This window comes from Lupinus angustifolius, chromosome LG05 (assembly GCF_001865875.1).
Source record: "Lupinus angustifolius cultivar Tanjil chromosome LG05, LupAngTanjil_v1.0, whole genome shotgun sequence".
Classification (NCBI taxonomy): domain Eukaryota; kingdom Viridiplantae; phylum Streptophyta; class Magnoliopsida; order Fabales; family Fabaceae; genus Lupinus; species Lupinus angustifolius.
The window spans coordinates 2,773,815-2,795,759 of record NC_032013.1 but is presented as its reverse complement, the minus strand read 5'-3'; the positions used below and the strand labels follow the sequence as shown (position 1 = coordinate 2,795,759).

Below are 21,945 nucleotides of genomic sequence, written 5' to 3'. Positions count from 1 at the left end.
TATATATATATCTAATTTCATTATATGCGGTTTAATTAGTGAACGCCGATTGAATCGCTATACGACTATACCAATACCCTAATCAATTTGATGATCGGTATAGTATTAATAACACTGATGATGGCTTATAAAGTATTCTTATTTTAATAATTAATTTTTTAGAAAAAATATTTTTCAATCAAGATCTATTCATATAACAAGTATTTGTTATTCATTCTCTTTTATCATGTATGCCATGTTTTTCAGTTGCCTCCACTAATCAATATTATTTGTATTACTTGTATGCACCTATAATTTAAATTTTACAATTATTAATGAATATTTTGTATCTAGATTTTTCTTTTCTTTTTTTAAAATCTCGTTGATATTTTAAAAAAAATAGTATGCTCTAATGTTCTCAAATATTGGTTTTTAATTATACATTATATTAAGATTAATTTTTCTTAAAATATGTTAATATAATTTTATTTATGTATTTATTTTAAATAATTAATTTAATTTTTTTAAATATCTATATCTATACAAAGCATATAGATTTTAAACTAATTAATACCTCACATATCATGGAAATATTTTAGGGTATTATAATTTTTTTGAGAAATATATTGTAAAACATTTCTCAATTTATGTTTTCTACTAAACTTTAGTGCTTATATAATGTCAAAATTTGTACAAGCCACCCGACCAAAAAATTACCTCTTTCATGATATCAATCAAAGTACCTTCAAGTTACACATTAAAAATCTGTGTATGAGCACCCCTAACAACAAAGTGATACTTTATTTATTAATAATTAGTTTATAAGTGACATTTTCATTTTCTGGTAAGTAAGAGAATTTAGTATGAAGATATTCTCCATTAATAGAAAACCTAGAAAACCAAGTACATATTTTTACACTTATTTGTAGTGGCAAAAGTGTAATTTCATTATAATAAAAAAAAAAATTGTATCATTGGTTGCATTTCCCTTTAATATTTTGAAACACTTGTGAGGATCCTAACTCAAGAATATCGTACATATATGAACCAACTTATTGAATGAAAAACGTTCTACAATCTTCTCTCTCAATTCTACTAGCCAATACCTGAACTTCAAAGATATTAACAAACCACAAGTCAAGGTGGTATGTTATTGTTTTAGTCAAAATAAAACACAACCAAAAACACACTCAGCTTATGAAGTGAAATGATACTGGTTACAAAAAAATGGTGGCCCAGTACATAAGATTCTCACCGAGCTAAGTCTAGGGAAGATAGATATATGTAACCTTACCTTCACAACAAAAAAGCTTGTTTTTAGAATTTGAATCCATGATGTTCAGGTTATAAGGCAAAATTACCGTTGCGCCGAGGCACACCATTGCAAATGATATTGGTATAAGAGTAAATAAAAACCTTCAAGTGTAAAGGGTCTTTCTTCCAACTTAGTCACTTCTGCGTGTAGTAGACAGGTAGACAATACCTGAACAAAATTCCGTGCTTCAGACTGCTTCAGTGTGGAAGATTCTTATATTAAAGTACAACAACAATAACAATCAGTCTTAGTCCCATTAAGTGGTGTCGACTATATAAATCGGACAACATCATAATGTTTTACCGTAAATCATGTTCGTTGACAAAAAAACAAAATTTCATTCACAAACAACTAATTTACAAAAACAGAAAAGAAGTTCTCAAATTTACATGCATGTTTGCTTCCTCCAAAAACCCAACTTTGGCAGAAATCAACATTAAGCTATTAGTGCTAAGCTTTGCTGCAGCTTGAGGATATTATCTCACAAAAATAAACTCTTCACTACCCTCAAATGGCATAAAAAGATTGCTAGTTCAAACCTTGAGATGATGACCTAGCTGATGATGATTCGCCGAGAGAAACCGAAGCCAGAGACGAAGCCCATACCCGCGCACTTCTTGCCCTTTCATGAAAGCTCCTGGTCTTGCATAGTCTTAGCTTGGTCCATATCCTCCTGATGTCAATTGCATGAAGCACGCGTCCGATTACTTGACTCGTCTCCCCAAATATTTGCATATTCAGATGAGGGATATAGGAAACCCAGAATGCTCGAAGACGCGATACAATCTTCGGAAATACAAAAAGAAGTATCCTCAAACAGAGAAACAATACAGAGAATACTAAGTAGGGTTCCCTGATTGATATTTCTTTAAGAGACAAACCCATCAATGACTTCATAGTTGAATTATCATCACTAGCCATGTTGCTTAGTTGAGCAACAGCAATGCTACCACTCACTTCCAATCCTGAGACAGGTAATGATTTAAAGTGACTTATCAGTATTCAACACATTTTTCCTATGTAAATTGAATTGTTAAAAATATTTAAGGATTGTTTACAGAAACCACCTAGCTATAGAAGAAGAATCAGATCCAAAAAAATGGGTGTTTTCGAAACAAGATTCGGTAGAAGCTTACCTGTGTTTCTCTGAAAAAATTCAACAAGGGAGAGAAGATTGTTTGGACCATCATATCTCGCCCTTGATGTCCGGTTGACCAGCAAGATAGCCGGCAAGCTATGGATTCCATATTTTGAGTATAAGCTGCAGAGCAGGAGCAGAACAGAGATATCAACAGATGTATAAATGAAGGCAATAATGTATGCCAAAATTTAGGTTGAATTCAAATTCTATATGCAAAATGCAAAGTAGAAAATGAAAGAATATCTGATAGAACACCAGACTTAAACTGAATAGTTTTACTAATAAACACAGGAATTATAAACAATACAATAAACTCCCAGAGACCAATACTACACACACAACAGCAATGGCTTTCTGTCATAGAGTTCCAGGAACTCCTACAGAAATATGTACTCAGAAAACTACAAAAACACACTTAATACCCGTCAACCATCACACAATACATTAAAAATGAAAATACAAAACAAGTGCCACATAACTGCTTCTAAAAAATATATAACTTGTAGTTTAAGTAGCTTGCAACTATTCTGAATGACACGAAAGAATACTTATTGGCTAAGTCATGACCAGTTCACTCTCTTTAAGTCATTTCGTGGTACTGCACAAAATGTGCAAGTAGATTATCAACCATGTCATCCCCAGAATAAAACAGTTCAGTTCTATGTTTTCGAATTCTTACTGCACTATAAGAATTGATCTCGAATACACCCACAATATAGTTATCAATGTCAAATCTTTTCTCACAATCTACTATAAGTGTTAGTTCTCGAAATTCCCACAATTTGGTTGTCTGTGCCAATTCTGAGTGTCACGGAAAAAAAGAGAGAGAAGTTTGCCAAAAATGCTTAGGCAGAGAGTATGAGGGAGAAAGAAGAAACTCGAGGAAATAGTGCTCAACTGGGACGAGGAAATATGAAGGGAGGAGGCCTCTACTTATAGCCTGAGGCCTCCAACGGCCACCTTGATCCGACGTATTCTCCTCCATTGACCGAGTTTCTCTCCCACACTCGTTACTCTTCCAACCATGTGCTAACTCAGTCACACATGTGTCACACGTGTGTTGACTTGGTCAGCTTGGTCAGCCACACGTCCAAAATTAAATAAAATAAAATTTGTTTAAAAGATAATGTTGGGCCCAAGCCCGAACCCAACCAGGCCGAGCTGACTTGACGGCGGCGGAAGAGGAGGTGGTGGTGCGCGTGCATGAGGAGGTGGTGGTGCGCGTGCATGAGGAGGAGTTTTGTTTGTATGAGTCATCATTCACCTACAAAACTCATTGTACCCCTCGGGATACACCCCAAGGAGGCTTATAAAGTCTTTCAAACTCCATCCTCCATCCAATGTGGGACTTGGGAGTTTTTTCATTTCACACTCCCAAGAGTCACCATTAATGGTCTCATTAATTTGCATTCAAAACCATCAAGTTCCAACATAACTGCTCCTAAATAATTGCTCTTATTGAATTGCCCTAACGGTCTGCTCCTAAATAATTATTCTTATTCCTCAACTTCAATTGCAATCACTTCACCATCTTCATTTATAGTTTTATTATCTCCTAAATTCACTACATCAACTGTTTTTCTTTGCATTTGTGCAGTGGGTGAAAATTTTCCCCACACCTAAAATACAACCTCTTACTTTTCTCTCCATCACTTCTTCACATGTTGAGTGTCGCAGACCTCATTTATTTCGGCAGAATTAGAGCCTTCTCCCCCTATTTTTCTCCTGGTGGACAGTTAGAAAGGACCCACTACAGTTTGGTGAAAAGCTAGTCACACCTGTTTCGATTATGGTCACTAATCCAACCTCCACATAGTTTAGCTGAAGCAATTATAATGTGACTCACATCCTGATGTAACATCTCCACTTTTCACAGACTTCACTGAACCACGATGTTGACAATTATTATTCTGCCCTTCGTAACCGCGTTGTATGTGTGCAATTCAGCCAACTCCACTTCTATATCTCTAGCCAATTGCATGGGTTGAGTGCAGCATTGGGGGTTAAAAGTATGGATCCGGTGTTTAATCTCTAGTTGAAAGCTACCAATTAAGTACCCCCAAGCATTGCTCCTCCGGTAACTGTTGTATCAGAGGAAATTAGTTCAAAAGCCTCAATGTATTTCTCTATCAACTCCTGGAACAGGTTTCCAAATCTTGCAATCAAAGCCTTCTTCAATTTATCCCAAGTGAGATAGTCTTCTGTTTCCCACAGCAAATTGATCCGAGGTGGTTAAACCTTGTATGCTTAACTTGGCTAACTTGACCCGCACATCCTCCCTAATATTCTGCACTTCAAAATAGGTTTCAGCCCACGATCCATCCCATAGGGTCTTCTCCATCAAAGATTTGCAGTTCTACTTTCTTAAGTGTCATATGATACTCATCCAAGCCCTGTTGGTCTGAATATGAACCATTCCCTGTGGTACCACTCTATGGTTACCCAACTCCTTTGTTATTTCAACCAGAAGCATTGCTCCATCTTCTCTACTCTCCTCTATCCTATCCTCCAACTCTGCATTATTCTCTTCCAATAAAATCATGTGATCTGTCACATGAACCATGGCTTATCCCTAAATAGTCAATAGTACGCCATTGAATTAGGATAGCGGTGTCGCAATGGTCGTCGGCCCTTTCATGCGACTTAAGGCTTTGTTTGGGAGTTAGGAGGGAAAGGGAAGGGGAGGGATCAAAGGGTTATGAAGGGAGAGGAAGGGAAGGGAAAATGAAGGAAATCCTCTCCCTAAACCCTAAAAAACCCCAAATTAGGGGAACTTTAAAAATAGACACATGGAGGGTTTTGGAGGGTTTGAGAAATCCTCCAAAACCTTCCCATCTCCTTAATCCAACTCCCAAACAAGGGGAAGGCTTTCCAAAGTCATCCCTTCACTTCCCCTCCAAAATCCCACTCCCAAACAAGGCCTAAGGGTTTGTTTGTAAGTTGGGTTTTAGAGGGGCAGGAAGGGAAAGGGAAGGCTTCTCAGCCTTCTCACAAGTATATTTCATGACTCCCAAGCCTCCCATTTCCCTTCCTTCCTCTCCAAAATTCAACTCACAAACGAGCCCTAAATAGCATTTAGCAGCGCGAATGGTCATTGCGCATGTCGCAAGTCAAAGAGCAGTGACTTCATGGGCCAAATCGTGGGTCATAACCTACTACAACAAGCGTGGAACCCTAGTTTTTAAATGGGAAAGCCCTTTTGCCCTTATTTTTAATAGGTGGCATGGTTTTTGTCAAGAAACAATATTTTATTATTTGTATTATTTAGCAAATTGCAGTTAGTGTTTGAGGGAAATATCCCTGAATCATAGGGATCTGTTTGTATAAGTGCTGTCATAATTGCAATTATAGTGTGAGGGAAATATCCTTGAATCATATGACTGATGGATTCTTAGAATAATTCAATGAAGCAAATTCATTCTACCCTAAACTTTAAGTGTACAACATCCCCAAACCAAGCAAATAGAAAAACAAATGAATTTCATTGTCATCCATAAACTTAAAAACAGAAGCAGAATAAAGTTTAAAACCTTGGCAATGCTGATGATTGTTCTAAAGTCAAATGTTCTACTTGGGGAAACATGGAACTAAGAGTTTCAAATTCAGGAAGCATTCTGCGTGAAAATGGACACCAGGAAGCATAGAAGAGTATAGAAATATATCCAATGCTCTTTCTCCCAGACAAAACTCCTTCTATGAAATTTCCATCCACCTTAACAAATGAAAATGAAAAATTAAATTCTCATCACCAGAATAGGAAAATTGGTATAGGGTAACAAAATATAAAACCAGAGGAGTTAGCAAAATATAATGATATCTTTTAATCTGTGTCATTATTAGCTCATATTATGAGATCAAAAGACAAAACAAAATATTCAGGAATCAAAATCCCAATAGTTCCCCAGTGGAGTACGGAGAAGGTAGATTTATGCAATCTTATGCTCGTTGATGAAGAGACTGTCTCCAAGATCTGAACTCATGACCTCCAGGTCACAAGACAGATAACCTTAACCTTAACCTCTAGATATAACAATTTGTGGCCTTTATTTTGTACAGTCAAAAGAATTTTGGTAGGGCTTAAAGAATCAATAAAATTATTGAAAAGCCCTGTAATAGCACATCGAAATAAAAGAAATCATAGTTACATAATTCTTTCATTTACCCTATGTGCCGCATAGCAGATTCACCATACCGCATACCAAATAACGGGTTTGTTGGGTTCGTCATAAAGACGGTCTCTTAAGATTAATTTAAAGAATGATGAACCACATACCCAAGTAAACCACGTATCAATACCCATACCACATACCAGGTAATTATCAAAGAAACTACCCACAGCTAATCTGCCCCTTTCTCTTCTTTAGCATGTCACTCCAATCAATATAAAGAGGACATTATCTTAAATCCAATAAAAAGTCAGTTAATTTAAAATTCCTTGGACTTTTAAATGGGAAAGTGATTACAATTTTGAAATAAGTCTAATATCCATTTTATACATAGCCAAATTATTTTGCAACAAAGAATCAAGGGTAATTACGAAGTCATGTGTCTTTACTCATTTGAAAAGGAATAGATTAATTGAGGACCACATAAGTGGGATGAAAGGTCTAGATTTGATGATAAGCTCACAAGTGTAGTTATCGACTGTCTAACACAACATTCACCTTTTATTTGGACTTAGGACCAACTGCGGAGTGTAGAGGTGGGTGTCTAGGGAAAAGGGTTTGAGTGTGAGTGTAATGGGAAAAGAATTTGAGTGTCGAGCAGCTACACATTATGATCTGCATTTATCATAGTGAATATTCTCCTCATTTCACTAATGGAAGTAATCATGTGGTTCACTATTGGTTTGACCATGTTAAAAAATTTCTCAATTTCTCTTATTAATTTCCGTTGTACATCTTATAACATCCTCTTCACCCAAGCTTCATGCCCACAAAAATTGACTATGGCCCCCTCATGACTCTTTCATCTATTTCCCAAGCACTCTCCCTCCCCTCCTATCAGATTCTCTCGACCTCACTCATGTTCTCTCCTTTTCTTTCTCTTTCTCCCAAAATCCACTAAAAAACTCCAAGCTATGAACACAGGTTGACACATATGGAAAATTGTGGGAAAGAAAGAGGGGGGCTTGAAGAGTACTGTCTACCTATTATAAAAAATGAAAAAGAAAACGTAAACACTTCAATCCAACAGTAAAACAACAACCACTTCTTAGTCCCACTAGTGGAGTAGGCTACATGGATGAACGACGCTATAATACATATTTATCTAGATGCTTGAGATAGGACCAAAAACGGTTTCTAGGAAGGCTTTAATTAGATCCCCAATCTTAAAATCGCAACCGGTTTTCTAAAATCTTTTTTGAATTACCTGCCCTTTAGTTTGATGCCAGAGGATCATCCAACAAAACTGACCATCATAATTATATATATAATTACATATCGATTAAGCCAAAAGCACAAATACTACAATAGCACTAATTGTTTCAAAGAACTAAGCACAGTAATTGTTCTCCTTCTCTAAAGTGATAAAAGAAATCTTCAACATTGAAGGCTCTATAATGAATTCAATTGTTCACTATAATTAGACAAGCAATTCTAAAAGACAATTAACCATATAGAATAGAAATTATCTCAACATGCCTACATCAATATTAAGTTCATATCTATCTCCCCAAATAAGAAATTAATCAAAATATCAACAACAACAACAACAAAAGATTCCTATTATGTTCATGTCTATCTCCTAAAATAAGAAATTAATCAGAATATCAGTAACAAAAAAGATTCCTAGCAAGTTATCTTTTTAATTGTCTTACACTGTCAAATCTGATTCCCATTCTGGGAGCTACACTTGTTGGGAGGACAGTCATGCACCCCGAAAAGGGATTAATTCTTTACCCATAATGTGAGGATACCCATGGTAGTACCAAAAAGAAATCTGATTCCCCATTTTTTACGGAGATTGTGTTTGGAATCTACTAAAATTGAAAATGATGACTTAATTTGAATAAAATTGATTTGATTTATTCAAATCAGATCATTAACCCAATTGCTCATACTAGAAAAACATTACCAACAAGGCGTTGATCCAGTGTTGTAAAGTCTCGCTAGATACCAGGATGGTCACGGGTTCGATTCCTGAGAGCAACGCTCGTTAAGATGGACACTCATGCAATCCAAAAGGGATTAGTTCCTTACCCAACGGATGAGAGATGCTCTTGATAGTGTCAAAGAAAACATGATACCAAAACTCAATAAATCATAAACCCAACAACAGACAGAAAACAAAAACAACCTAAATATCTTCGAACAAAAACAAAATCCTCTATCAAACAAATCCCAATCGACATAATTACACAAATAAATAAATAAATAATGGGAAATTGAAATCAAAGAGAAAGAGGTACCTGAAGAGGTGGATTAGATTGGATCAGAAATGGGCACTGAGATTGAAGATTATAGAGAAACGAAGAAGATTGTGGAAGGCACAAAGGGGACGAATACCCAGAAGAGAAACATAAAAGGAGAAGAATAAGCAAGGAAACCATGGATGAAGAAAACGCCATTGAAAATGATCGAAAAGTAAATAGAAGAGAAACGAGAGGGTAAAAAGGGAAAACAAAAAAACAAGAATTTTAGGTTTCTTTTTGTTGTTGTTATGATTTTGTTTTTGTTTAATTGTAAGAGGTTGCGGCGGTAATAACGGTGGCGGTGGCGGTTGTGGGATTGGTGGTTGATTGATAACAAAAAAGATGGAAGGAGAAGGAAGCAACAATTTCCAGCTGGAAATTCGAATGTTGTGTTTATTTACGGTCAATGGAGTCTCTCTATTTCAGAAATTCATTAACTTATTTAGAATTGGTTTCTCTCTCCTAATCGTGAGAAATTTGAACAGCAAATCAGTAATTATCTTTTTGGTTTTTATTTTTTTTCTATTTTTGAGTATATTTTTCTCATTTATTTATTTATTTGTGAATCTTCAATTTAGCTACTTAATTATTTTTTTAAATTAGTTTGGTCTTCAGTTTTTTAAAAAGTTTCAAATCCCTACTTTTTTTCATATGAATGTTAGTTTAGGGTAAACTGTTATTTCTTCTTTGGACCACTATTTCAAGTTGTATGGTTTTCAAAGAAAAGGGCAAAGTAAGAAAATGAGCAAACTAGTTAAGGAAGATTATAAGTGGTATTAACTAGGAGTAACATGAGATGGAGGATGACAATGTTGTACATCGGCATGGTGAGATGACTCTGATGAGATTAGGAAATTGTGTGTCGATGTTTTGTAGTGGAGAATTGTATTATCACAGGTGTTGCATGTACGGATCTAGAGGTGGTGGATATGGAATGTTTTGATGGATATGGAAATATAGATTTCCCCAATGCTTCAATGCATTATGTTTTGATGATTGCAAAAATACGTTATTGCATATGCTTGATGGAGTATATAAATGATGCTTCCTCAACTCATCTAGGAGATTTGTACTTATAATTGGGTTTCAAGTCGAGGTAAAGGTCCTCGGACTCTTCGTCTTGTTATAGTCACATCTCCCCAAAGTTTTCTCATGCATTGAGTGCAGATAAGGTTGCAAAAGTCTTCATTATTGATCCTTAGGTTCCACCTTATAGACTTAGACATTCTCTTGGTAAATGATTTAGGCAAGTTGTTGATCTCCTCAAATGGTGAGGAGCTCATCAGAATATATGAACATTATTGAGAGATGATAGGTCGACATTAGTGCTCTCGACATGATCATGGATGACCTTTTCAAAATAATGTTGTATAAGGATGGACTTTCCATGATTAGAATTTCATGAACATGGTCTTACTCCTACGAGGAAACTCGAATGTGGATAATAGTTTCACATGCCATATGAGAGTTGGATTTTTACTCACACCTTGTCAACTTATGGTGGCAAGGCATGAGATTATATAGTGCCAAGCTCATCTTGAGAAAAGTATTGCAATACATGATGTTTATTGACAAGAATCTTACTTATCAAGACGCTGAGAGGATCTTTATGAATAAAAGTGTCATGGTCAGACTCATCTTTGGTGAAAGTAACTAATGGAGTGTGCTCAGTTTTCTCTTTTTGTGTGTATGTGATGGTTTTCTTAGGTTGGAAAATTTATATCTCTTTATCGAGGAATTGGTGAGTCAACCTACAAATCCCCATGTATTATGTATAAGTCATGCCAATGTACCAATATCGATCTACTATAGGCATGTGTTCCATGGTGGTGCTTATCCTCAAGATTCTTTGATGTTATTGTTAATTCTTGGGGTTTGTAGGTTATCGGTCCAAGGTGGGAAACCATGTTCTTGTCTAGTAAAATCATGACATGCATGAAAATATTAGTTTAGCCTCGTAAGGTATAACCCTTGGTCCTATGTATCATTCAATGAACAAGAAAAATCAAAACTACATAGTTTTCTAAAAGGATTTAATATGTATATACTGACACTGTAAATATTTTTTACATTGTCAATCAATCATCTACTATTGATTTATTAACTACCATTGACTCTCAAACAAAAGTAATACAAATCAATGGTGGATGATGTGCTGACAGTGTAAAAAACTTTACACTGCCAGTGCACAAATTTTAAACTCTTTCTAAAATAGGTGATGGTTAGAAAGTGTGCACCTTAGTTTGGATATTTGTAAACCCTAGAATGATGTGTATCCATTTGGATTACATGAATTTTAAATGATCCCTTTTGTTGATAATCTTGCCCTCGATCTTTATCAAATTCTTGTAGACATCCATTTAATATGATAACATCTTTTATTGAATATTTATCCATTAAATATGTTATATCCTAGTATTATCTCATCTAATTGTAAGTGATATAATAAAATAATATCATAAAGATATGTCATTTTGGTCTCTTTGAATGACCCTAACATTACATATACATCAAGATCAATATGGTATTTTAGGATAAGAGTCTGATGTCTTTATTGACTTTGTATTAAGAGAATTCGTAGTTCATGATCCATTTTGAATCAAAAGTTCATGTATTGGTCTAATTCAACATATCTCTCTTTATGTGTGTGCATACACACTTATGTATCAAAGTAAACAATAATTCTTATAGGCTAAAATACTCTTTAAGTCCTTTATCTTAATTTTTTAGGTTTCAATTTCATAGTCTAACAATTAAAAGCATCAATTTACTCCTTTATGTTTTAAAGTTATTGAATGTTGCCTTTGGTTATAATGATATTAACATAAAATAAAAAACTATCTCTAAGTGATAATAACCCTTATGCCCAAGGATGGTCGTTCTTGTGTTTCATTGTCACCAAGTTAGACAAAATAATTGACTATCTTGGACTCTAATTCTTTAAGAATTGATATAACACTATGGCCTCTAATTCTTTAAAAATTGACTTGTTATGCTTAATAGGCCTTTTGGATGATCTAAAGTTTGATCTGTTAAACTAACTAGGTTTTTCAAAAAGTCTAAGTCTGACTTGTTTACAAAAAAAGTCTGATCTAACTTAGCTTGTTATAGGTCATGTAATAAGCTTATGATAGACGGTCTAGCCTATTTTCACGCCTAACTGTGACACTCATTAAATTATTTCCCCTAAAGTAATTTATTCCTTTTGAAAGAAACCTTCCACGACTTGAACTTATAACCTCAAATACTTATAGTGGTAGATTTCATTGAGTCACAACTACTAAACAAACTTATTTTATTATTAATACCTATTATATGATTTGAGTCCACTACCAAAACTGGATTGTGAATACGAAATATAATCTTGTGTAATTGTAACAAAGGGATCATTATTACTGCAAATATATTTTCAATTTTTTTAAAACGCTCCATTTCTTTTCTTAGAGAAAAAACTTAGTATTAAAAGAAACTTTTTCTCATTTTGTTGACATAAAATGCTATTTTTTATGTCACAAACCTACTTTTATCCATCTTTAAGTGAACACAAATAATTAATGACTAAATGAAAAAAATTAATCGATATATTTTAATTCTAAATAAGGTAGTTGTAGTGGCTTAATAGAATCTATGATTATAAGGGGAGTACATCTCTTCTCTCACTCTTTTTATATTGAAATTTTTTATTTAAGTTAAATATTTTTCTAATCAATCATACATAATGGCACATGGAATGACACAAATTAATGGAATAACAAATGTGGTCCCCAACTATAAGTCACTAAGCCATAAGTTTGAGTTGCAATCCACTTCCTTTAGGTTTTGTTTGTGAGTTATGAGGAAAATAAAAGGAGAAAGACAAAAGGTTAGTAAGGGGAATAAGGGAATGAGAAGAAGGGAAGGGAAAAAGAATTAAATTCTCACTTTTGTTTGGGAGTATAATATTTAGAAGAAGAAATGTAAACTAATGACAATGTAAAAATATTTTTTTTATTTTTCCTTTAAAAATGTAATTAACAATGAGAAATTATATAATATTACTAAAAATATTTAGTTATTTTGATATTTTATCTCTAGAAAACTCCAAATTGGGAGAACTTTAAAAATAGTCACATGAAATGTTTTTGTGGGTTTGAGAGACCCTTCAAAACTTTATCCTCTCCTTCATCCAACTCTAGACAAGGGGAAGACTTTCTAAAGCCGTTCCTTCCATTCTTCTCAAAAACCTTACTCCCAAATAATGCCTTAGAGTTATTTTGGAAGTTGGATTTTGGAGCGGAAATAAAGATAATGGAAGGCTTGAGAGCCATGAAATACACTTGTGAGATGAAATTACTTTAACATTTTGTTTAGTTTAGAGAAGAAAATATAATAAGAGAATGTAAAAAGAAAGAGCATGAATAAAAAGAAAGAAATGAGAAAATGAGTTGATCGTAAGATTTGTTTAGTAGGAAAAATATATGAAATAATTAGAAAGAATAAATATTTTTATTAAAAAGACAATTTTACCCTTATAAATAATAATGAACATTTAATACAACAAAAAACATTATATTAATTGCAAAAAACTCACTTAATTTTCTATTTCTTCTCACACGAGAAAAGAATCCGAAAGTTGGTGGGTCCACCATTTTTTTTTTCATACACTCTCCTACTAAATGAGAGAAAGAATCTCATTCTCATTTAACTTTAGGTTTCCTTTCTCTTTCTTTCTTTATTTATTCTTCTCAAGCAAAGATAACCTAAAGGATAATTAAAATAATGAGGGATAGACTCATTGAATCATGAGCCACATGGATTGTATGTTAAAGATATAGGGTTACACTTACACTAATTAAAGTTGTAAGGTTGAATTTATTCTTTAATATAAAGAATGGATACTATAAAATAAAATGAATTTTTTATAGGAAATTAATTCTTTGATCTAAAGGAATGTATGCTTTTGGGAAAACAAGTCCATTTGAATTGAATATTACTCAAATCAATTTAAAAACATATGATTAAACTTAAAACTATATGATTATGGTATGATATATTCTCTTTTAATCATTTTAATAAAACTAAAAAATTATTGTCAATACTGTATAGAATCAAATATTACTCGAATCAACTTGAAAACAATATGATGATAAATTATTTTTTAAATCATTCTAACTAGAAAAATATATATGCGTTAATAATGTTTGAGATTTATATATTAATACTACATTATCTATGGTGCATATCTAATTATCATTTACTATTCAAAAAATATTCTAAATAATAGATAATATAATAATAGTTCCATATAAATCGAGAGCACATATGATGTTCCAGAAAATGTGTCATTACTTATGGTTGATTGAAAAAATATATTTAAATTAAATTTTTAATAATTAATTATTTTTATGACCATTGACAAGCGAAATGATATAGTGAGTAATACACTTTTCACTTAACTCATCTAACAAAACTTAAAAGTGATTGCCAACCAATGGTCTAATCCAAAATATCTCAAGGTAGCGGTTCGTTTTGGACCAATCTTCTACTTCTGAAACGGGCCCGAACCGTTCAAAACTAGAGATACTCGAACAAAGCGCTTTCTCTTTCTCTCTCTGAACCACAACACCACCGAACACAGAAGAGAAAAAGGGATTAGGGTTTAAGGAACTGAAATTGATAATGGATTTGACTTCAGAGAAGAAGGAATTAGAGATCAACAACAACAACTCTGATAATAGCATTGATCAATTGTCACTTGATGCTGCTAACAAAGAAGCCGAAGAACGACAAGCTCGTGATCTCAAAGCCGGTCTTCACCCCCTTAAGGTCACTCTCTCCCATTTATTAATTCAGTTATTAATGTATACAAATTTCAATCTATGTTGGTTTCATTTTTATTTGCTTTCACAGTGAATGTTTACTTGCACCAAATTTGTATGGAATCTACAACATTATATTGATGATCAACATTTTTTGTGTTTTTTATATTTTTATATTTTTATATTGCGAGAGTGAGCCTCGGTGCAATTGTAAGTTATTTTTAAATCCTGCACACAATCTTTTTGTTTACGAGGGTAAGACTGCATATATATACCCTAACTAGATCCCATTAGGTGAGAACATTGTATGCTGGTTCGCCCTTTTAGGACAAGGTAGAGGAAGATTTTTACATAAATGGATTATCTATGCACCTGAGATTTATGATGGAATTACAGGGTCGTTTGATTTATATAGCCAAACCTATCGAGTGGAACAAATCTATATTTGTGGAGCTCTAAGGTGGTTTGAGAGCATAACTGAAATGGATTTGTGATGATATCAGATCTATATTTGTTGTCCCTGTATTTTGACAATCAATATGAATATATGATTAGCCAAACTCTATTCTCATCTAACTTACTATACTTTCTTAAGATTTAAGAAAGATTCACTATTTCTTTAAATTTTCCTTAATTTAAATCCATAGGTATGTGGTGGTGCAACCTGGTGGCCAAATTAAAAGTCTTGATTGTGTACTAATTGTATAATATGCACCAAGGAAGATTCTGGGGGAAATTAAAATTTAGGGCTGTTGTTGTAGGTTTTGATTAAGATCGGCTTGCATTATATCTCTCTTTGTTAGAGATATAAATATTTTATGGGCCTCGACTTAGTCATTGATATATCAATGCCCATGTGGCCAACAACTTAGGGTATATTTGCAAGTAGTTTTTTGGAGGGGAAGGAAGGGAAGGCTTGAGAGCCATCTTACAAGTGTATTTCATGGATCCCAAGCCCTTCCCTTCCCTCCTTACCCTCTAAAAACTAACTCGCAAATAACCCCTTAAGTTTTGATTCTTTCTGTTCCCATTCTTATAAATAAGACTATATTTCAGCACAAGGTGAACCATCCTTGTGCATTGTCCATGCTAAGGGTTCTTGTGTGAGGGGCTGCTTGTTAGAGATATAAAATCATTTATGAGCTTCTGCCTACCAAGTTATGCTTTTTTGGAGAGTTGCACTTTATCAAACTGCTCACAATCTTTCAGTTTAATTTTAGACATGATTTTAGCTCTGTACTAGTTGATCAAGTGCTATTAATCGATGGTTCTTCCATTTAGTAGATAGAGGATAACAGTTATGCCTTTCTCTCTATTGCTCTTTCACTTTGTTTATGATCCAGACTCTTAATAATTGGGCATTCATGTAAACTTTGCATTGTGGTTATGTTTTATGCCCTCTTCCCCTGAGGCTTTAGTGCAATTGATCATTTAGTTGACTTTTTTGTGTTGGTAATTTCTCCGAGCAGCACAAGTTTGTACTTTGGTACACACGGCGCACACCTGGAGTACGAAGTCAAGCATCATATGAGGACAACATAAAGAAAATTGTTGATTTCAGTACGGTAAGACCTTTTATATGTCAAGGATTCTAGTTGAATGTGAATTCATACTTCATTGTAAAATTACTTTCTATGGCAATTGTTTATATTAATAGGTTGAAGGATTTTGGGTCTGCTATTGTCATCTTGCTCGTCCTTCTTCTCTGCCTAGTCCAACAGATTTGCATCTTTTTAAGGATGGAATCCGTCCTTTATGGGAGGTAGATACTTAAAAGCCTTAGCTGAATCTGCATTTTATTGTTGATTGAGTGTTTATAGGTTGCACTGTTTGGGAGGGAGAAAGGGGAGGGTTGTTCTTTAGATGTCTTTTAATTTGCAATGACATACTGCATATTTTTTAAAGGACTCTGCTAACTGCAATGGTGGTAAATGGATTATACGATTCAAAAAGGTTGTCTCAGGTCGTTTCTGGGAAGACCTGGTAAGTTAAATATTTTTCCTGAGGCTTTTATCTCTTTCTTGATAAAATGCATGCCAAGATTTCTGCATGGATAATGTTAACACTTTAGTTTATTTGATTATGATTTGAATTTGAACATGGACTGAATATAGTAATTCACTAAGAATTAGGTTTTTGATAGTCCAATGTCCTGGATTGATACATGTAGCTAATCCTACATAGTGGGACGAGTCTCGGATGTTGTTGCTAATAACTGAACTTGCCATGAGACTAAGTTTGTTTTGTGTGTGTTGATTTTCATCATAAGCGAAACTGAGAAAACCCTTTTTAAGATTTTTTAAGATTTCAGTTTATAATTTGGACCTTTCGTCTCTCAACTGCACCATTTGGTAAAGCATGAATTCTTGGTTATACATGGTTGTTCATAATGCATACTTGTGCCTGACTAGTTTTCAGCTTTAGCTGATCTGTCATGGAGTTTGGCTCAGGAAAAGGTTTTAGAAGCCTCTGTATGCAATTTTTGACAAAAAGATAGTTAAAATGAAATTTCTTTGCAAGTTAAAAATGAACCCTATCTAGATCTACCAGAAATGCAGGTTGGATTGTGTGGATGTGGTAGAGTAATGTCAACTTTATATTGGACCAGCAGGGCCAACATTTCTTCTATGGAAGATTTGTGGGATCTTGAGTACTAACTTAACCAATTTCTGATACGACAGTAAGAAAATCATGTACCAAAAAAGGCTGATCTCAATAAGTTTTCTTCTCTCCTTTATTGTGTACCACTATACATTTTGAAGACACTGTTAAACTTTTTAGCCCTTCTAATTTATTTTTATCATAGATGTTTAATCTAGTTTTATGTACTAGATGAGATTACATCAAAAATATCCAATGAACTTTTGAATTCTATATAGAATTAGTCACATCTCCAAATCCATTTGAAATGCCTAGGATGGTGGTTCTTGGTTTGTGGTCACTCTGTATATAACATGAGCCCAATGTTTTAAATTGCGGTTGCCATTATGGTTATTGCAATTGTGGTCATTGTGACAGTTGTGGTGTGAATTATTTGGGCTTAAAAAATGTTTTTGAATTTGAACCCAATATGGCCTGATGTGGCCGTATCATTGTGATTCGGTGTCACACTGCAATTATGGTGTGATGCGGTTGTGGTGATTTAATATTATGGCCGCATCATGTGATGCGGTCCACAATTTGAATCTCTGAGCCTATTGATGAATTATTTTGCATCAGAACGTTGGTGATTATTTTCTGCATTTAGGGGAAGAATGATACAAGTGAGTTTAGTCAATATTCATGTATAGAGAAGAGAAGATTTCACTACCTTTTTCGTAAATACCTGTTTGCTTTAAAATATATCTTCTTTCATGATCGAGAAGCATGACTATTAAAAGCATAAGGTAAATGACTTTTCTGATTAGTCTGTCAAGGAGGAATGAACTCCGCCTTCATTATTCTGTGACTTGGTTCCTAAATCTTAAGTGCCTGCCACTTCATTGAATATAGCTGGCACACTATCCATATATATCATAACCATTACAATGGGCAACTTAGTAATGTTTACTGGGATATAGCTATTATTGGATCATATGTAGAAAATTGCTTTAAATGTGCCTGGGTGAATAATGCTAATCCTTTTAACATTGATATAAGCAAATTGTTGTATTCTTTTATTTGGTTGAATAAATATTTTGAGTTTATCTAAAGTCTTTGTTGTGCTGTTTTCCCTCTCTCAAATCAAGTTTATTTATGATGGCAAGTTACAAACCAACCAAATTACCATTTTTAATCTCTATTTTGTGTATATATATATATATGTTGAAGTTTGTAATAATATTACATGGCTTGAATGCAGGTTCTTGCCTTAGTGGGTGACCAATTGGATTATGGAGATAACATATGTGGTGCAGTACTCAGCATTCGTTTCAGTGAGGATATATTGAGTGTCTGGAACCGTAATGCATCTGATCATCAGGTTGGCATCATTACTTAACCCCATCTGTCTGTGCATGCTTTTAAAAAGGGTGGCCCAATACACGAGGCTCTAGTTTAGTGTGAGAAATATAGATTCATGCATCTCTATTAACATTCCTACTTTCTCATTGCAGGCTGTAATGGGTCTGAGAGATTCGATTAAACGTCACTTAAAGCTTCCTCATAGCTACGTGATGGAGTACAAGCCCCATGATGCCTCTCTGCGAGACAAGTCATCTTACAGGAACACTTGGTTGAGAGGCTGAAGACACAACTAGTTCTTGCCTAACTCCTCGCCACACTTCTGGCTCTGCTTTCACGCAGCCAGTTAATAGTCGGCTATATTCTAACGATGGTGTTAGGCGATAGAAGGCTGGTTTCTGTATTTCGAATTCAATGTACTACAGCTACATTGTGACTGTTTTACTGATTTAAGTAAGTTTCATGTGGTTACTTTTGGGCACTAATTTTGTGTACTGTCTCAGTCCTATGTTGTAAATAAGTTGCTCTGGCTATTTCCTTAGACACATGGTTTTTTCACCCAGATAACATATTATTACTCTTGTAGGTGCATTTGGAAACATCTTCCATCCCTGAAAACGGACAAGTATTTTTAGGGCCCTTTAAAGATTTTTCTATAAACTAAATCCTGTTACGAAATCATGTAGATAATAACCACAATGGGAAAAGAATTAATGTTTCAAAGTTTTCAAGCATAAAAACAAACAAAAAGAATAATTGTTATCTTTTTGCTATCATTGAGCTAACAAATCATTTATAGTCTCCTCTCTATAGAAGTTCATGCAAATTTACTATAGGCAAGATTCAATGATTGAAGATTGGCTTGAGAATTAAGAACACTACGAAACCAAATTGCACCAACACCTGAGGTTCCAAGGCAAGAAGAAGATTAGATATAATATAACAAGAATTCAAATAAACTAATGCTTGATTATGCATTAGCATACCTTAATCTGTTAGTATAGGTCTTGCATGTGATAAAGAATGGAAGAAATTGGAGCTTTATTTTAGTCTCCAATGATTGTGGTCCTAGCTAATGGAAGAGGAAATGGTTGATTGAGATTTTGAGCCAAATTATGCTTAATGAAGGAACACATCTTCTGTCCATAATTTGTGTCAGTTCATATATCATAAGTTATGATTGCTCAGAAAAATACTTAATAATTAATTTTTTTAACTTAATTATTTTTTTTCCAACCAATCACAAATTCATGACACTTATTGTGAGACAACATATGTGCCGTGAATAAAAAGTGTTAAGGAATTCAATTAAGGAGCTTCTCTAGATTGGCGCCTATAATTTGGTTTAGATATTTTGCTTTTTCATGTCTCTATAGAGAAGAATATTATGATTAGGGATGAGAATATGATAGATAGGCTAGCCATAATATCCATGGTCCAATATATTTAACATCAAACATGATGTCTTGACTCATTTAATAAAAAGGTGGTACTAAACATTTTAAAAGCCTGTAAGTTTTGAAAATGTAAAATTTAAGCTTAAGAAAAAAATAATATTATTTTACCTTCTAGATGAGCCTATTTAATATTTTGAATATTATATATTGTGAACACACAATTTTGTCCAACTTATTTATAAAAATCAAATAAAACAAAAAAGTCAAAACAACTAAAATTAAAAAATAGCTTGTTTTAGATATCTCAGAAACGATTTTATTTTTGAATCCTCTTATCGACCAATTAATTACCAGCAATTTTGCTTGAATTTTAATATGTTGGTTTTGTTTTAATTTCAGAAAATAAATTGGTGGTTACACTTATAATTTTTGAAATAAATTGGTGGTTTCACTTTTAATTATAGAACTTGATTGGTGGTTATGCTTTTAATACACTGGTTAGTTAAAGTCATAAAATCCATCATAAAAGGCAATAATATATCAAGGCCAATAAGAGGGCATGTTCAAGACCACTACGTGCCTTTACAACTGATTTCTACTTCTAGTATGCTAGTGGTTGAACAGAAAAAATGATAGATATGTGCACAAAAAGGAAAAGAGAATCCACGTGGAAAAAAATTACAAGGATCAAGAGAAATCATATGAAAAAATGTACAAAGATCCTCCTCTGTCTTAGAATTTTTTCATCCTCGTGTCGATAAAACTTTATAAAATAATATTAAAATATTAATTTTTATTAGATTGCAGCATTTCTTGATGTGGGTAAATTTTGTTATTAAACATGGTTATTATGACCCTTAAATTAATGAGAAAAATAAGAACTCGACTTAGAAAACTTATCTGTGAAATTTAATATGTTAGTTATATATTATTCTCTAGGTATATTAGTTTCTTAATACAAGGTTATCTATCTTTTCTTCTTCTTTTAGGTGTTGATAATAAAGGGGGTCAAAACTGGATTTATACATGAAGCTGATCAGTACTTGGACTATATTTTGAAGGTTATTATGTATTTTGGTTTAATTTCTGAAGTGGGTATAGGTGAAGCTTCAATGATTCTGATGTTATTATACATTTGTGTTTTGTAGATTATTCTTGAAATCACGTTCGGTCAGCATATAAGAGTTGCTCTTGATGTTGGGTATGGCGTAGCTATTTTGGTGCATACTTATTGTCAAGAGTTGTCATGTCCCGAGCTAAGACCGAAGAAACATCCTGGGAATTGGTGAGTCCATTATTTATTTTTTTGGAAAGTATATGTTGTCCTACTTTGTGTCCTTTAACTTAAACCACTTAACTGAAAAAGTCTTAAAATAAAAAAGTTATACAGATTTTTTTAACTGTTACAAAAAAATAAATGTTTGCTCTAGGTATTTATTAATAGCTCTTATTATAAAATTTCTATTATTAATACAAAGATGAACTTGTGTAATTAGTATTTATCAAAATGGGTATATGAAGAAACGTGTGAGATTAATATTCATATGCATACAAGATGCACATATGGAATTAATCTTGAGGAGTATTGAATTAAAAAATAATATGATTACTATTATAAATAGGTGATGGGTGGTGGCTTAAAGCTCACAAAGCAACACAACCAAAACTAAAAAGCAATTTATTATATATTTCTATATTTTTTATAGGCAAATGTTAGTATATTAGTATTTGTAGTCAGTCAGATTCGAACACACAACCTCTTTATCATTTCATTTCTTAAACCCTTCACTTTATATTTCACTATGGTAACCAAAATCAGCATCAAGTTTAGAATTATTTTATACATTTGTGTAATGAGTTATGGGTATGATGAGTTGAGCCTTTCCATCAATTGGCCTAAAGGTGTGAGTGCCACTAGTAAGTGCAAACTTTTAAAGTCACCTAACTTCTTTTTATTG

The 21,945-nt window shown here is 33.5% G+C and overlaps 2 protein-coding genes across 2 annotated transcripts; one reads left to right on the top strand and one right to left on the bottom strand.

The window, feature by feature from the left end:
• Positions 1,403 to 9,259, bottom strand: LOC109347467 (5'-adenylylsulfate reductase-like 5). The gene is made up of 4 exons (XM_019587339.1): positions 8,848 to 9,259; positions 5,966 to 6,147; positions 2,431 to 2,555; positions 1,403 to 2,259 (listed from the first exon to the last, which is right to left on the bottom strand). Exons 1-4 carry the CDS (start codon positions 9,004 to 9,006, stop codon positions 1,823 to 1,825), a joined length of 903 nt encoding a protein of 300 aa, XP_019442884.1. The 5' UTR covers positions 9,007 to 9,259; the 3' UTR covers positions 1,403 to 1,822.
• On the top strand, positions 14,394 to 19,117 carry LOC109347466 (eukaryotic translation initiation factor NCBP). The gene is made up of 6 exons (XM_019587338.1): positions 14,394 to 14,655; positions 16,118 to 16,213; positions 16,306 to 16,410; positions 16,554 to 16,631; positions 18,490 to 18,609; positions 18,743 to 19,117. The coding sequence occupies exons 1-6, from the start codon at positions 14,509 to 14,511 to the stop codon at positions 18,872 to 18,874; spliced, it is 678 nt and encodes a 225-aa protein (XP_019442883.1). The 5' UTR covers positions 14,394 to 14,508; the 3' UTR covers positions 18,875 to 19,117.

Excerpts from the sequence above, each read along its gene's own strand:
- LOC109347466 (XM_019587338.1), top strand. The coding sequence starts at position 14,509 with ATGGATTTGACTTCAGAGAAGAAGGAATTAGAGATCAACAACAACAAC. Across the intron at positions 16,214-16,305 it reads AAATTGTTGATTTCAGTACG|GTTGAAGGATTTTGGGTCTG; the intron begins GTAAGACCTTTT and ends TTATATTAATAG. Across the intron at positions 16,632-18,489 it reads GTCGTTTCTGGGAAGACCTG|GTTCTTGCCTTAGTGGGTGA; the intron begins GTAAGTTAAATA and ends GCTTGAATGCAG.
- LOC109347467 (XM_019587339.1), bottom strand. The coding sequence starts at position 9,006 with ATGGCGTTTTCTTCATCCATGGTTTCCTTGCTTATTCTTCTCCTTTTA. Across the intron at positions 2,556-5,965 it reads CAATCATCAGCATTGCCAAG|CTTATACTCAAAATATGGAA; the intron begins GTTTTAAACTTT and ends CCTGCTCTGCAG. Across the intron at positions 2,260-2,430 it reads ATTTTTTCAGAGAAACACAG|GATTGGAAGTGAGTGGTAGC; the intron begins GTAAGCTTCTAC and ends TACCTGTCTCAG.